At 38.8% G+C, this 13389-nt stretch overlaps 1 protein-coding gene across 5 annotated transcripts in view; it reads right to left on the bottom strand.

Annotated features, from left to right (window-relative positions):
- Positions 1–13389, bottom strand: part of Bruce (BIR repeat containing ubiquitin-conjugating enzyme) — a 129997-nt gene that overhangs the window by 102888 nt on the left and 13720 nt on the right. For all 5 annotated transcript variants that reach the window (XM_071691728.1, XM_071691731.1, XM_071691730.1 and 2 more), the window contains exons 8-11: positions 10763–11862; positions 5349–5499; positions 3060–3230; positions 2483–2570 (exon numbers count right to left, since the gene is read on the bottom strand). In XM_071691728.1, coding sequence (XP_071547829.1) covers positions 2483–2570; positions 3060–3230; positions 5349–5499; positions 10763–11862 — 1510 coding nt within the window. The remainder of the gene's footprint in view (positions 1–2482; positions 2571–3059; positions 3231–5348; positions 5500–10762; positions 11863–13389) is intronic.

The following is a 13389-nucleotide window of genomic DNA, read 5'->3' as shown; positions in this document are numbered from 1 at the left end:
GGCATATCACTAGTACCAGCCACCTAGGTATCATGAGGGTTAGTGACTACTGCAAAGTAAACCAGCAGAGTGGTTAATATGTTTCACTCCTCTGATCCAGGTAAGTGTCCTTTCTTTCTGCCTCACCCATACGTGGATTGCTGGCATTCTGTCCACAAACATACAATCTCTCCTTGTCACATATACCACTTGAGAACACTTAACTCATACAACTCATTCTTCATAACTCTATATATTCTTGCAGTAAGCCATATGCAATAGATAGATGTAGAAGGCAGGAACATTAGGCAGGAGCAATTGGCAGAAACATTTGACAGAAGTATTATTTAGTAACAGGCTGCAACTTTAGGTAGTATTAGTCACTATGAATGGGGTGGGTGTGTGTGTGTGTGTGTGTGTGTGTGTGTGTGTGTGTGTGTGTGTGTGTGTGTGTGTGTGGAAACTGCACAACAGATGCCCTCAACCAATGGCCTGGAAAGGGCATTAAAGTCTGAGTAAAAAACAAAAAAGGCTCCGGAGTTCACCAGTTATGGAAACTCTTTTACCATGGCATCTGAGATATAGATAAAAAGATAGATAGATTTCAAGCAAAATGAGTGACAAAGTAGGGATAAAGAAAATGTGCCAGGCAAATGGATGACTGCAATAATGGGCACATCATAACAAGAGAGAAAATGAAAGCAAGAAGTATATGGATATCAACTTTCATAGAGCTGAATGAAGGTGTACGACAGGTTTGTGAATGCTCATACAAAATACAAAGTAATGAGAGAAAGTACTATATATTCTTTCCACTACACTTGATCGCTGCTTCCCATGTCAGCGAGGTAGAGCCAGGAAACGGACGAAGAATGGCCCATCCACTCATATACAGATATACATACATAAACACCATACATGCACATACACATATCAACATATCCACATACATACACATACCCAGACATATGAACATAAATACACATGTTCATACTTGCTTGCCTTCATTCATTCCTGGTGCCATCCTACCCCACAGGAAACAGCATCACTACCCCCTGCTTCAGCGAGGTAATGCCAGGAAAACATACAAAAAAAAGCCACATTTGTTCACACTCAGTCTCTAGCTGTCAGGTATGTAAGAAAAAAAAAGGTGCTTCCTCAAAGGAAATGGCTAACATGAAGGAATTTCCACCATGAGCTGGATAATCATCAAAACACTGAAAAAGAAGGAATCACTATATAGCAAGAGAATTAGCTGGTGAGTCCAAATGACAGGGGCTCTGGTTACATACTCCGTACAGAAAGTCTTGGCAGATCCATTTACCTATTCTTTCTCCTTTCGTCCTTCCCAAATGTCCAAACCATACCACCACACCTAGGTCAGCTCTCGATCAGACTGAGCTCACCATCACACCTCTCTCTTACAATGTTATTACTTACACAATCAACCCATTTTGCAACACATCATTCCATACAATTCATTTCCATCTTGTCCACCCTCTTCCTTTTTTTCACATTCAAGACCTAACATTTACACCCATACAAAACTATCAAGACTATCATCCCTAGAAACATAATCATCTTTCAACAACAAACACTGAATTTTACAAAGTAAAAAGTCAAAGAGAAAAAAAAAGAGGAGGGGGATTCATGGGAAGAAGGGCACCCACATGAAATTCATAGCACTTAGGAGGTGCCAAAAAAAAAAACCTCTTCTGTCAGCAATTGTTCACTTACAACTCTCAAGTTTGTTCTCAAACTGTTTCATTTTTGAAATACATGAAAATGTAGATGGCTCAGTTTGAAAAGCAGTAACTTCAAGAAATAGCTGCCTGGACAGTCAGACTGATATTTACATAATTCCTTACAACAAGTGCTGCCTACAGGCAATCAAAAAGGATGATATGCCTTACAATAACTCAACAAGACGATGTAGTCATAATGAAGTAAAAAAACAATAAAAACGTTACACAGAGATCGATACTGTAATGACATCTATGGGTAAGATAATTTCTATTATTATACTTTGTCGCTACATACACGTCCACACACGCACATATACATTTCAACATATACATACACAGAAATATACATATATACACATGTACATAATTCATACTTGATGCCTTTATTCATTCATCACACCATATTCTTCAGACCTGCTATTTTTTTCTACACCTCAACAAGGTAATGCCAGGAACTAACGACTAAGCCTTCAAGAAAAATCCCTCACTTGATTCCTTCTGTTCCTCTTTCAGTTAGTACAGGACCTTCCCCCCAACTCCAGCCCCACTGAGTCACCATGTCTGACATACAAGAAATATATGTGACATACACACTGAAATATCATTCCAGACCTAAGGGGATCCAACACTGCTTTATATCACATTTACTGTAGTTACAGTTCAATGTAACTCAAAAAATTGAAACTACAATGTGTTAGGATGAGGAAATTATCCCCCAAATGACAAGAACACACAAATGTTACTATACAATAACTCACTTTGGACAACCTGTCTGGAAATGAGTGAGCTCCACACACTTGTCGAGTACTTCTTCTGATAAGCCCTGATTCACAAGTAGTTCACCAGCTGAAAGAAATGTAAAGTTATCATTATAACATCTGCCCACACAAAAATCTAAGCTACAAATTTACTGAAAATGTCATCCAGGCCTACAGGATGCCATTAGTCTGCAACGTGCAATTATATACTGCCACTCTAAATTAAAAAATTAAGATGGATTCCTCTTTAAAAAACACTCAGTTCTTAGTTAACTACATGGTACCATATGAGTGATAGTAAGAAATGTCATCTGGGGCTACAGCATGCCATTAGTCAGCAACATGTGCAATTATATACTGCCACTTTAAAATAAAATATTAAGATGAATTCCTCTTTTAAAACACTCAGTTCTTAGTTAACTACATGGTACCATATGAGTGATGGGGAGAAAAAGTCCACCACTATGGATTTTCCTATTTCACCGGTCATTACATTACAATATCCCACTACCTTCATTCCATACCATCTATTTAATAAGGGTATGTTCAATGTCCATACAAAATGGTGAAGACTTACGCATGAGTTCTGGTTCCCTTGTTAGTGCTGGAGCTGTGGTAGAAGGCACAGAAGCAGCTGAAACTGTGCTTGATGTTGCAATGTCTACCTCCTTTCCTATCTCTGGCTCTTTACGCAACTGAACTAAGTTGACTCTGCCATCCTCACAGCTTACACATAAACGTTCCAAGCCTGTTGAGATTCATTTAATATAAATTTTGACATTTAGGATAAATGCTACAATCCTAACCACAGATGCAGCTAGACCTTTAATCCACTTCCTCCCTTGTCAAAGACTGGCATCTTCATAAGAAAGAAGTTAACTTTATGAATGGTTATACTATGATTTAAGTCCACATCTCAGAACAAATTGAAACTAACAAATTTTCAGCCATCCCTTGCACAGACACAAGTAACACAAGTTGAATGATCTGTAAGAGCAGATGGGCTAAACTTTCTTCATCTATGCTGATTCATTATGTCCATAAGGTCATTTCTAACATGAGGGGATAACAACAAAAAAGTTTATGACCAAGTCACAAAGCCCCTAAGAGAAATTAATTCTATGGATCTATCTTTAACAAACATGCTTACTTTACTACAAGTCATCCACCTCTGCTGTGCTTTTCTCTAACAAATTCTGACCTTAGTAAGTTTGGGTTTCACATTAGTACATCAGAGCTGGAACATGCACTCTCCTGCAAGCTTTTTCACACATTACTCTTAAATGCTTTCTATTCATTAAAGGTTTCTCTGAAGCCCTTATTTTTCTAACAGGCGAGACAAGCTCAACTTCAGTCTTCCCATATCCTCACCGACGTCTATCTACTTACACACAAACTCTCTGTCAACTTACAATTCTTCACTATCAATACCAATATCAAAATGTGACAGTCCAGACTTACTTTTATTCACAATTACTCTTACCATCCTTCCCTAAAAATAACCAACTCCTCTGATTCAACTAACAAAATATCACCTAAATACAGTGTTGTTTCACTTTCCGGCATGGTCTGCAGTACACTACTGTGATCACACCCAACTAATACCTCATGTAACACTCCATCCTTGAAGACATTAAACAATCAGGGCAACATTATATATATATATATATATATATATATATTTTTTTTTTTTTTTTTTTTTTTTTTTTTATACTTTGTCGCTGTCTCCCGCGTTTGCGAGGTAGCGCAAGGAAACAGACGAAAGAAATGGCCCAACCCCCCCCCCATACACATGTACATACACACGTCCACACACGCAAATATACATACCTACACAGCTTTCCATGGTTTACCCCAGACGCTTCACATGCCTTGCTTCAATCCACTGACAGCACGTCAACCCCTGTATACCACATGACTCCAATTCACTCTATTTCTTGCCCTCCTTTCACCCTCCTGCATGTTCAGGCCCCGATCACACAAAATCTTTTTCACTCCATCTTTCCACCTCCAATTTGGTCTCCCTCTTCTCCTCGTTCCCTCCACCTCCGACACATATATCCTCTTGGTCAATCTCTCCTCACTCATTCTCTCCATGTGCCCAAACCATTTCAAAACACCCTCTTCTGCTCTCTCAACCACGCTCTTTTTACTTCCACACATCTCTCTTACCCTTACGTTACTTACTCGATCAAACCACCTCACACCACACATTGTCCTCAAACATCTCATTTCCAGCACATCCATCCTCCTGCGCACATCTCTATCCATAGCCCACGCCTCGCAACCATACAACATTGTTGGAACCACTATTCCCTCAAACATACCCATTTTTGCTTTCCGAGATAATGTTCTCGACTTCCACACATTTTTCAAGGCTCCCAAAATTTTCGCCCCCTCCCCCACCCTATGATCCACTTCCGCTTCCATGGTTCCATCCGCTGACAGATCCACTCCCAGATATCTAAAACACTTCACTTCCTCCAGTTTTTCTCCATTCAAACTCACCTCCCAATTGACTTGACCCTCATCCCTACTGTACCTAATAACCTTGCTCTTATTCACATTTACTCTCAACTTTCTTCTTCCACACACTTTACCAAACTCAGTCACCAGCTTCTGCAGTTTCTCACATGAATCAGCCACCAGCGCTGTATCATCAGCGAACAACAACTGACTCACTTCCCAAGCTCTCTCATCCCCAACAGACTTCATACTTGCCCCTCTTTCCAGGACTCTTGCATTTACCTCCCTTACAACCCCATCCATAAACAAATTAAACAACCTTGATTCATTTCCACAATTTTAACAAATCTCCTTCAACTGATATCACTAATGCAATAGACACTATCCTAAACTGACTTACTATTGCAATAAACAACATTGTTGAACTGGCGGTTTTGAGGTGGAGCAATGTGATGGAAAAATTCTAAGGTAGACAGAGACAGCAACCTCAGAGATCCATCCATGGTGATGCATGCTGCTACCCCACATATTCCAGAATCATCCTCACCAAACTGAAAAGTAAAAAACTAATATTTATATTTACACTTCCTAAACACACTAGTGGGACTTCTCTAGCTATAACCCCAGGACCCCAATTCAGGGACTCTTGCAGCTTCAAGGCTGCATTACTCCTAGCAGCAGGGACACGATGGATTAATTTCAAATAAAATGTTCTTTGACAAACCTGTACTTTATTTCTTCAACTGATAATGACACACTCTTGGCAAGGTGTCTTTTCACTTGAGGTGAAACCTTGAGTGCAGTCCAGAAACATCAAGGATATAAGTAATCAAAAATATTTGCCAACAAATTCTGCTTTCTAGTTTAGTTGTCAAGCATAAGCAGCATACATCTTCTATTTGCTCAACTAAGAATACAGCTACCAAAATACATGAAAAATGGGATTATACCGAGTAGGTGATGTAACCCATGTAAACTAAACAGAAAACAAGAAATTAAAAACAATATACACAAAGAAAGTCAACCAACAAGAATGCTAGACATACTGCAAGCAAAGCAATGACCAAATGCGGCAAAATGTCAATATTCTGTCTATCTATCTACCTGTCAATCTATTTTCTATGTATCCGAGAGCATAAAATCTTTACATTCCAGTTAATGTTAACATCATTATCCTAAAGAACTGAGGAGAACGAATACTACCCATATATTTCCAGCATATCATACATGGAGCCTATGAGGGGCAAGATCAAGGGGGCTGAAAATCATCCCCTCTTGTATGATCAAATCCATATAAAAGAGAAAAGATTCAAAGAGGATTTTTCCTTGCAAGTTCCATTACCTGTTCCTGATTCCACCTCATTATAGGAAGACACAGCATACAGGTGTCAAAAAAGTAATATAATTAACAGAATAAAGTTATAATGCTGAGTGCTGACTATGGTATTCCACAAGAGCTGCAATTACCACACAGATGTTCCAATTCCAAAATGCTGCTTTCTATAATGCAAAAATTGAAAAGGTGCATATCCAAAACTTAATGATTTCACAGTACTGGTAGATGGAGAGAATAAATGGTACCCAAAATATAACATCTCTAAGTGACTACTTCCTTCCTAGTCAACCAAGTATGAAATGACATATTATGAGGTAAGTGAAGTACCCTCAACCAACAATGTGATGGTCAGAGAGAGAAAGAGAGACCCAAGATAAGACTGCCATAATGCAGGGCTAGTACACACCACAGAAAGTCTAACAATATTCTTACCATCTGCTGTTAGGCATACTGCATAACTGTATCACGGACTCGTACAGAACCATTTTTGATCATCTGTCCAAACTTCTTTTAAGGGTACTTGAACTCAGTCCCTGCACAATGCCTATGTCATCTGGCAAAACATTAACCAGTATTTCTATCTTTCTTGCTGGGGCCACACATACTTTTCAGCCTTTGTCCTATATTCCATGGGATTATTGTAGATTTAATCATTCTTCTTCCATACTTTTATTTTTTTCCTGCAATATTTTCTTTAATTTCTTCGGTTTGCTGTCTTCTGATAACTTATAACACATCTATCTTTTATCTTTTTTTTTTTCTTTTTTTTCATACTATTCGCCATTTCCCGCGATTACGAGGTAGCGTTAAGAACAGAGGACTGGGCCTTTGAGGGAATACCCTCACCTGGCCCCCTTCTCTGTTCCTTCTTTTGGAAAATTAAAAAAAAAAAAAAAAAAAAAAAAAAAAAAAAAAAAAAAAAAAAACGAGAGGGGAGGATTTCCAGCCCCCCGCTCCCTTCCCTTTTAGTCGCCTTCTACGACACGCAGGGAATACGTGGGAAGTATTCTTTCTCCCCTATCCCCAGGGATAATCTTTTATCTAGATTATAAAATTCAAGTTCCCTTAATTTTTCATAACAGTCCATATGATCCATACCCTTAATTCAATTTGTAAGTGTCTGATTTTTCAAATTTCTGCTTGATCTTTTGGCAACCATACAAGACAGTAGTATTCAGTTTTGCTTCTTACACACGTATGTAAGATTTTCATTTGCTTTCTATCTTTCATACTACCACACCACTAATTACCTGACTGACTGTTCTTTAAATTCCAACTTTTCATCTAACTAAAATGCTCAATATTTTCTTCATCAATAGCTATTCATTCTTAATGTCTCCTTTATACCATTAGCCCTTTCACTGTAGAAAGTCCTAATATTCACCAAACACTCAAGTGTGCAGATCCTCATATATTCTATAAAAAAAATCCATAATTCATCAGGATCGACTAGAACATAACTTTCTAAAATGACAAATCACTCAGCGAATTTTTTTTTACGTGTGCTATGGATCCTTTTTGCTATGCTGTTCCACTGCCAAGCATATGTACTGAGATGTGTGGTATTTCTAAGGGTTTTAATCACCAGTACCTGTAATTCTGTAGGGGCTTCACTGCTTTACAAATTATTACATAATGCAAAGAAGCAGATCTCATGCAGGACTTGTTTACAATTTTTCAAAGACTAACCAGAGTACAGAAAGAATTAAATTTCAACATCTGGTGACAATGCATGGGATGCCACCATAAGGATGAAGGACAGCACATTTCATCTTAAAGCAGAAATGACAATTCAAGAATTATGACCATTTATGCCCCAGTAGCAGTGAGGACATAAAATACTGTGGCATGTATAAGAATGGTTCCAAGACTAATCAATTTGAATTCCTCATTACATAATTTCCTCATGTTCTCCCCCTATCCATTATGAATATATTCATATATTCATGCATGTTCAATTTGTCTTCTGTACTTAATCAGCTTATTCACTCCAGTATCATCTGGAAAATACCTTCACATATTTTGTTTTACCTTTTTATCTATTTCTAATATTCATTATTATAACATAATTGTTCCTTGTGGCACACAATACAACATCCTCTTCATCATGTATAATTCTGTTTGCTATCACATGAATCTACAGCTTACTGAAAAATCCTTGATCCATCTTATCTCAACTTTTATGTTTTATTCTAGTCTACATAAGATTCTATCAGTTAACTACATTCAACCCCAAGACCTCTTTTATGGGCTACTGCAGCTTAAAGTCTGCACTCCATGCATGAGCAGGGAAATGATGGACTCCACTAAAGAGAAGGTCCTAAATGTGACTGTACTTCTTTCTGTCAACATATGATGATACAACCTCATTAAATGTATCTTCTCGCTCACAATGCAACCACTTGCACACACAGTCAAGTAACACCAGTACCCATTAATGTTCCACACATTTCTGTAGTATATTAAAGAGATAAGCAAAAATGGGTATGTTTGAAGGAATAGTGGTTCCAACAATGTTGTATGGTTGCGAGGCGTGGGCTATGGATAGAGTTGTGCGCAGGAGGGTGGATGTGCTGGAAATGAGATGTTTGAGGACAATGTGTGGTGTGAGGTGGTTTGATCGAGTAAGTAATGTAAGGGTAAGAGAGATGTGTGGAAATAAAAAGAGCGTGGTTGAGAGAGCAGAAGAGGGTGTTTTGAAATGGTTTGGGCACATGGAGAGAATGAGTGAGGAAAGATTGACCAAGAGGATATATGTGTCGGAGATGGAGGGAACGAGGAGAAGTGGGAGACCAAATTGGAGGTGGAAAGATGGAGTGAAAAAGATTTTGTGTGATCGGGGCCTGAACATGCAGGAGGGTGAAAGGAGGGCAAGGAAAAGAGTGAATTGGATCAATGTGGTATACCGGGGTTGACGTGCTGTCAGTGGATTGAATCAGGGCATGTGAAGCGTCTGGGGTAAACCATGGAAAGTTGTGTGGGGCCTGGATGTGGAAAGGGAGCTGTGGTTTTGGGCATTATTGCATGACAGCTAGAGACTGAGTGTGAACGAATGGGGTCTTTGCTGTCTTTTTCTAGTGCTACCTCGCACACATGAGGGGGGAGGGGGATGGTATTCCATGTGTGGCGCAGGTGGCGATGGGAATGAATAAAGGCAGACAGTGTGAATTGTGTGCATGGGTATATATGTATGTGTCTGTGTGTGTATATATATGTGTACACTGAGATGTATAGGTATGTATATTTGCGTGTGTGGACGTGTATGTATATACATTGTGTATGGGGGTGGGTTGGGCCATTTTTTTCGTCTGTTTCCTTGCGCTACCTCGCAAACGCGGGAGACAGCGACAAAGCAAAATAAAATAAATAAATATTAAAGAGATAAATTTATTTACCTCTGCCAATTACAAATCCATACTGGTATTATTAAACTAATCATTTTCAGAAAAGCATCTTAACAATTAAGTATTCTGTGGGTGACAAATGGCATTTATAAGAACTACTAAAACCCAACAGCCCCATCAACTTAAGGCAAAAACTTTGAAAACATTTAGATGCAACCTCAAGCTTTCTTCCCACACGTGGGACACATAGGTAATAAAAAGGCTTAAGGACCTTCCTACATGCTAATCAAAACTGCAGGTGAAGTATGTTATCCAAATATGCCTCTAAAAAACACGGGCCCAAACTCTTTCTCAGAAGGACATAAACATAAACTAAAAGCAATGGATTGGTCAATCTTTCAGCTTTGAGGTTTTCACTCAAAAAATATTGTCTCTGCTACTGACATCATTGCCATAACTTCAGTATAAAACAATAATTTGCACAGAATTCAACCACTTCAGAATATCTCGACCAAAACATGATATCGAGACTGAAGACTGGCAAACTGAATCTGCTTTTTGGACACAATTACACTGTCTGAAATAACTTTACACAACAGCAAAGAATGAAAAATGCAATCTATGAAGCTGTAAAATCTACAACCGAGTGTGAAATACTGTGTCCTCGCCCTCTACCTCACTGGAAATCTTAAGGATAGTATTAAATGAATGTAGCTCTTGGATCCCTATGCAAGAGCAAGAAATTGAAGATTCAATACAGGCAACAGTCTTATTGACATCCAACAATCTCAATATTCATATTCATTTATTCATTTTCATTTCATTATACTTAACCACCATCTCCTGCATTAGCGAGGTAGTGCAAGAAAACAAAGCACCTAAAAACCATACATGAGAAATCTAAAATCTGTTACTGATGCTACTTCACATAGGCAGAGAAAGGCAAGCAGGTATAAAAAAGAAAAACATCAGCAACCAAAGAAAACTGGTGAATGGGGTATGAAAAGCAAAAAAAGAAACATTAACCAGCAAATTGGAAAAAAATTCATGTTATCTATAAATGGAAAACAGTACTGATAAAAGTCTTACTTGAAGTACATACTTATATCATTATCAACATACACATATACAAACCTCTGGAGGCAGAAGCAGCAGTTTCCTGGGCACAAAGTCATATGAAGTAAGAAGTTTAGTGTTGACTGGTTCCTCCTGCAGCATAACCACCTCACCACCCTGACACACTCTGTATATGATGACGGCACCAAACACCTCCCTTACTCCCCCCACAGCACCATCACTAGCGTCTGGGTATGTACTTCCATTACAGCCACTGTTTCCAGAGCTGTCACTTCTGCTTAGTGTTACAACAACATACTCGCCACAAGTCGTAGGTACTATTTGGCTGACAGTTAAACGTAGCTTAACGCTGTTCAACTTATGCGGAAGAGGAATGCACTGGATGCACTTTGGTTCCTTCTTTACATCATTCTTTGATTGGGGCTCAGGTGTCACCTGATTATCTTTGGTTTTAGACTTGGATGCAGAGGTTGTTCCCACCTGGGCAGTTCCCTTATTCTTTACAAACATATTAGGCGTAGAAAAAAACATTTCAATATCATTATGCAATAGCAAAGGAGGGTCCGACCACAGGTGTTTAGTCTTGGGATGAGCCATTATGTTAGACTGCCCAAACGTCCCAACCTTAATGGTTGACTTTTTATATGGTCCTTGGGTTACTGATTTAGTAACCACCTTATTACTGGTGGTTGCTTGTGGAACATTTACATTAAGGTCATACACTAACAAATATGGAACGAAGTTCTGCTGGCCAGCAGACGTGGAGGTAGACACAACTGCAGGATCACTCAGTGAGGCAGACTCCGACTCCAGGGCAATACAGTCGGTGTCATTTTCCTCCTCTGTTGTGGATCCTCTTCTAGATGAATCTAATTTCATAATGTCCAAACTTTCTGCTTCTCTTTGGCTAGCTTGATTTACATTATTTAGCACCTGCACCAAACCAACATCACAAGTTTCCTGACGATCTCCACTGGAAGTACCAAAGAGCTCATAACGCCTCAATCCCACCCCAACTAATAAGCATGAGCGAGCAGAGGTTAACTGAGTCAAAGTAGCACCCTTCAGTCTTTGGGAAACTTCACTTGGATCTGCTAGAACACACATTGAAGAAACTCTCACATCATGAGATGGTCGGGGCGGTGCAAATAATTCATCTGAAAAAAAAAAATCAAAATAAGCTTCCTTGAATTACAACACAAAATAAAACACATCCTATTCAAATCTTTATCAAAATCAAGCCCAGCCCCTTTGGAAAACTGCCCTTAAGTAGAAGGATTGATCTCTACACTGTTACTTATAAAGTTTGAATGACGCATGCTTTCAAAAGTCCTGTTCTTTCAATAAAAGCTGCTAGACCTTAACACAAAAGTATAGCTACTCCTTAAAAAATATCAATAATCCTAACAACAGCCTTTTTTTTGTGTGAGCCAAACACTCATGCCTCTTAAATGCAAACAAAGCAATCAACAATGTATAATCCAGACACAAACAGCCATTTCTGTACTTTCCACAAAATGTCTGTCATTCAGTGCTTAGTGAAAGGTGTCACAAATATATGGTATGGAGGAAAAGCTAAGAGAAGCAGAGGTGTTTTTATTAAGATAGCATGACGTATATGCGAGTAAGCTGAAAGGAGGATGAGTGGTTCTGAGTGAAGGTGGGTCTCATCAGGAGTGTATAATGTTACCATGGCTATCAAATTTCTTTAAGGATGGGGTGCTGGTGAAGGAGGTAAATCCAAGGGTCTTTGAGAAAGGAGCAGGTAAGTAGTCAGCAGCAGGTGAGAGGGGTCTGAGAAGTGAGTCAACTGTTGTTTACTGATGTGAATGAGAAACTGCAACAGTCTGTGTCCAAGTTTGAAAGTGTGTGTGATATGATAATGTTGAGGGCAAATGTGAATAAAAGCAAGATCATTTAAGATTTAGCAGTGCAAAGAGTGAGGTTACTTGGGGTGTGAGTTTGGATGGAGAAAATTTGGAAGAGATGAAGTGTTTTATATACCTGGGAGTGAACATTGCAGCAAAGGGAACCATGGAAGTGGAGGAAAGTGATCAGGTAGGTAAGGAGGTGAAGGTTCTGGGAGCATTGAGGAGTGTGTGACAAGACAGGTTGCTATCTGGGAGGGTGAAAATGAGTATGTCTGAAAGTATAATAGTCCCAATGATGCTGTATAGATTAGAGGCACGGTATTTAGAGTGAGAATGTACAGGGGAGGGTGGATGTGTTGGAAATTAAATGTTTGAGGGCAATATGTAGTGTATATAGGGTTGATCATGTAAGTAATACAGGATGGCAGATAAGGTAATAAGAGTATGGTTTAATATGAGGAGATGATGAGTGAGGAGAGGTTGACAAAGAGGATATATGTCAAGCAAAAGGGGCAAGGAAAAAGAAGATGAAATTGGACATAAAAGAATGGACTGAAAAAGATTTTGAGAGCTTGGGGCCTGAACATGCAGGAGGGTAATACAACCACTTTATTCAAGAAGTTCAGTTTCTAAATGCTGGGTGACCATGCCAATATAAAACAGGTTATCCATAACGTATGACTCCAAATCTGTTTAGAACATACTAAAATTGACAATGCAGTTAACTGCAGTTAACAGTGCTAGTAAGAAATGTGTAATAAATGCACAGCAAACAGAAATAAAGAAAAGTGTAAGTAAAAGACTTACAGATTC

This window comes from Panulirus ornatus, chromosome 51 (genome assembly GCF_036320965.1).
Source record: "Panulirus ornatus isolate Po-2019 chromosome 51, ASM3632096v1, whole genome shotgun sequence".
NCBI classification, from domain to species: Eukaryota; Metazoa; Arthropoda; class Malacostraca; order Decapoda; family Palinuridae; genus Panulirus; species Panulirus ornatus.
The sequence above is the reverse complement of the archived record's forward strand: the minus strand, read 5'-3'. Positions and strand labels throughout refer to the sequence as shown.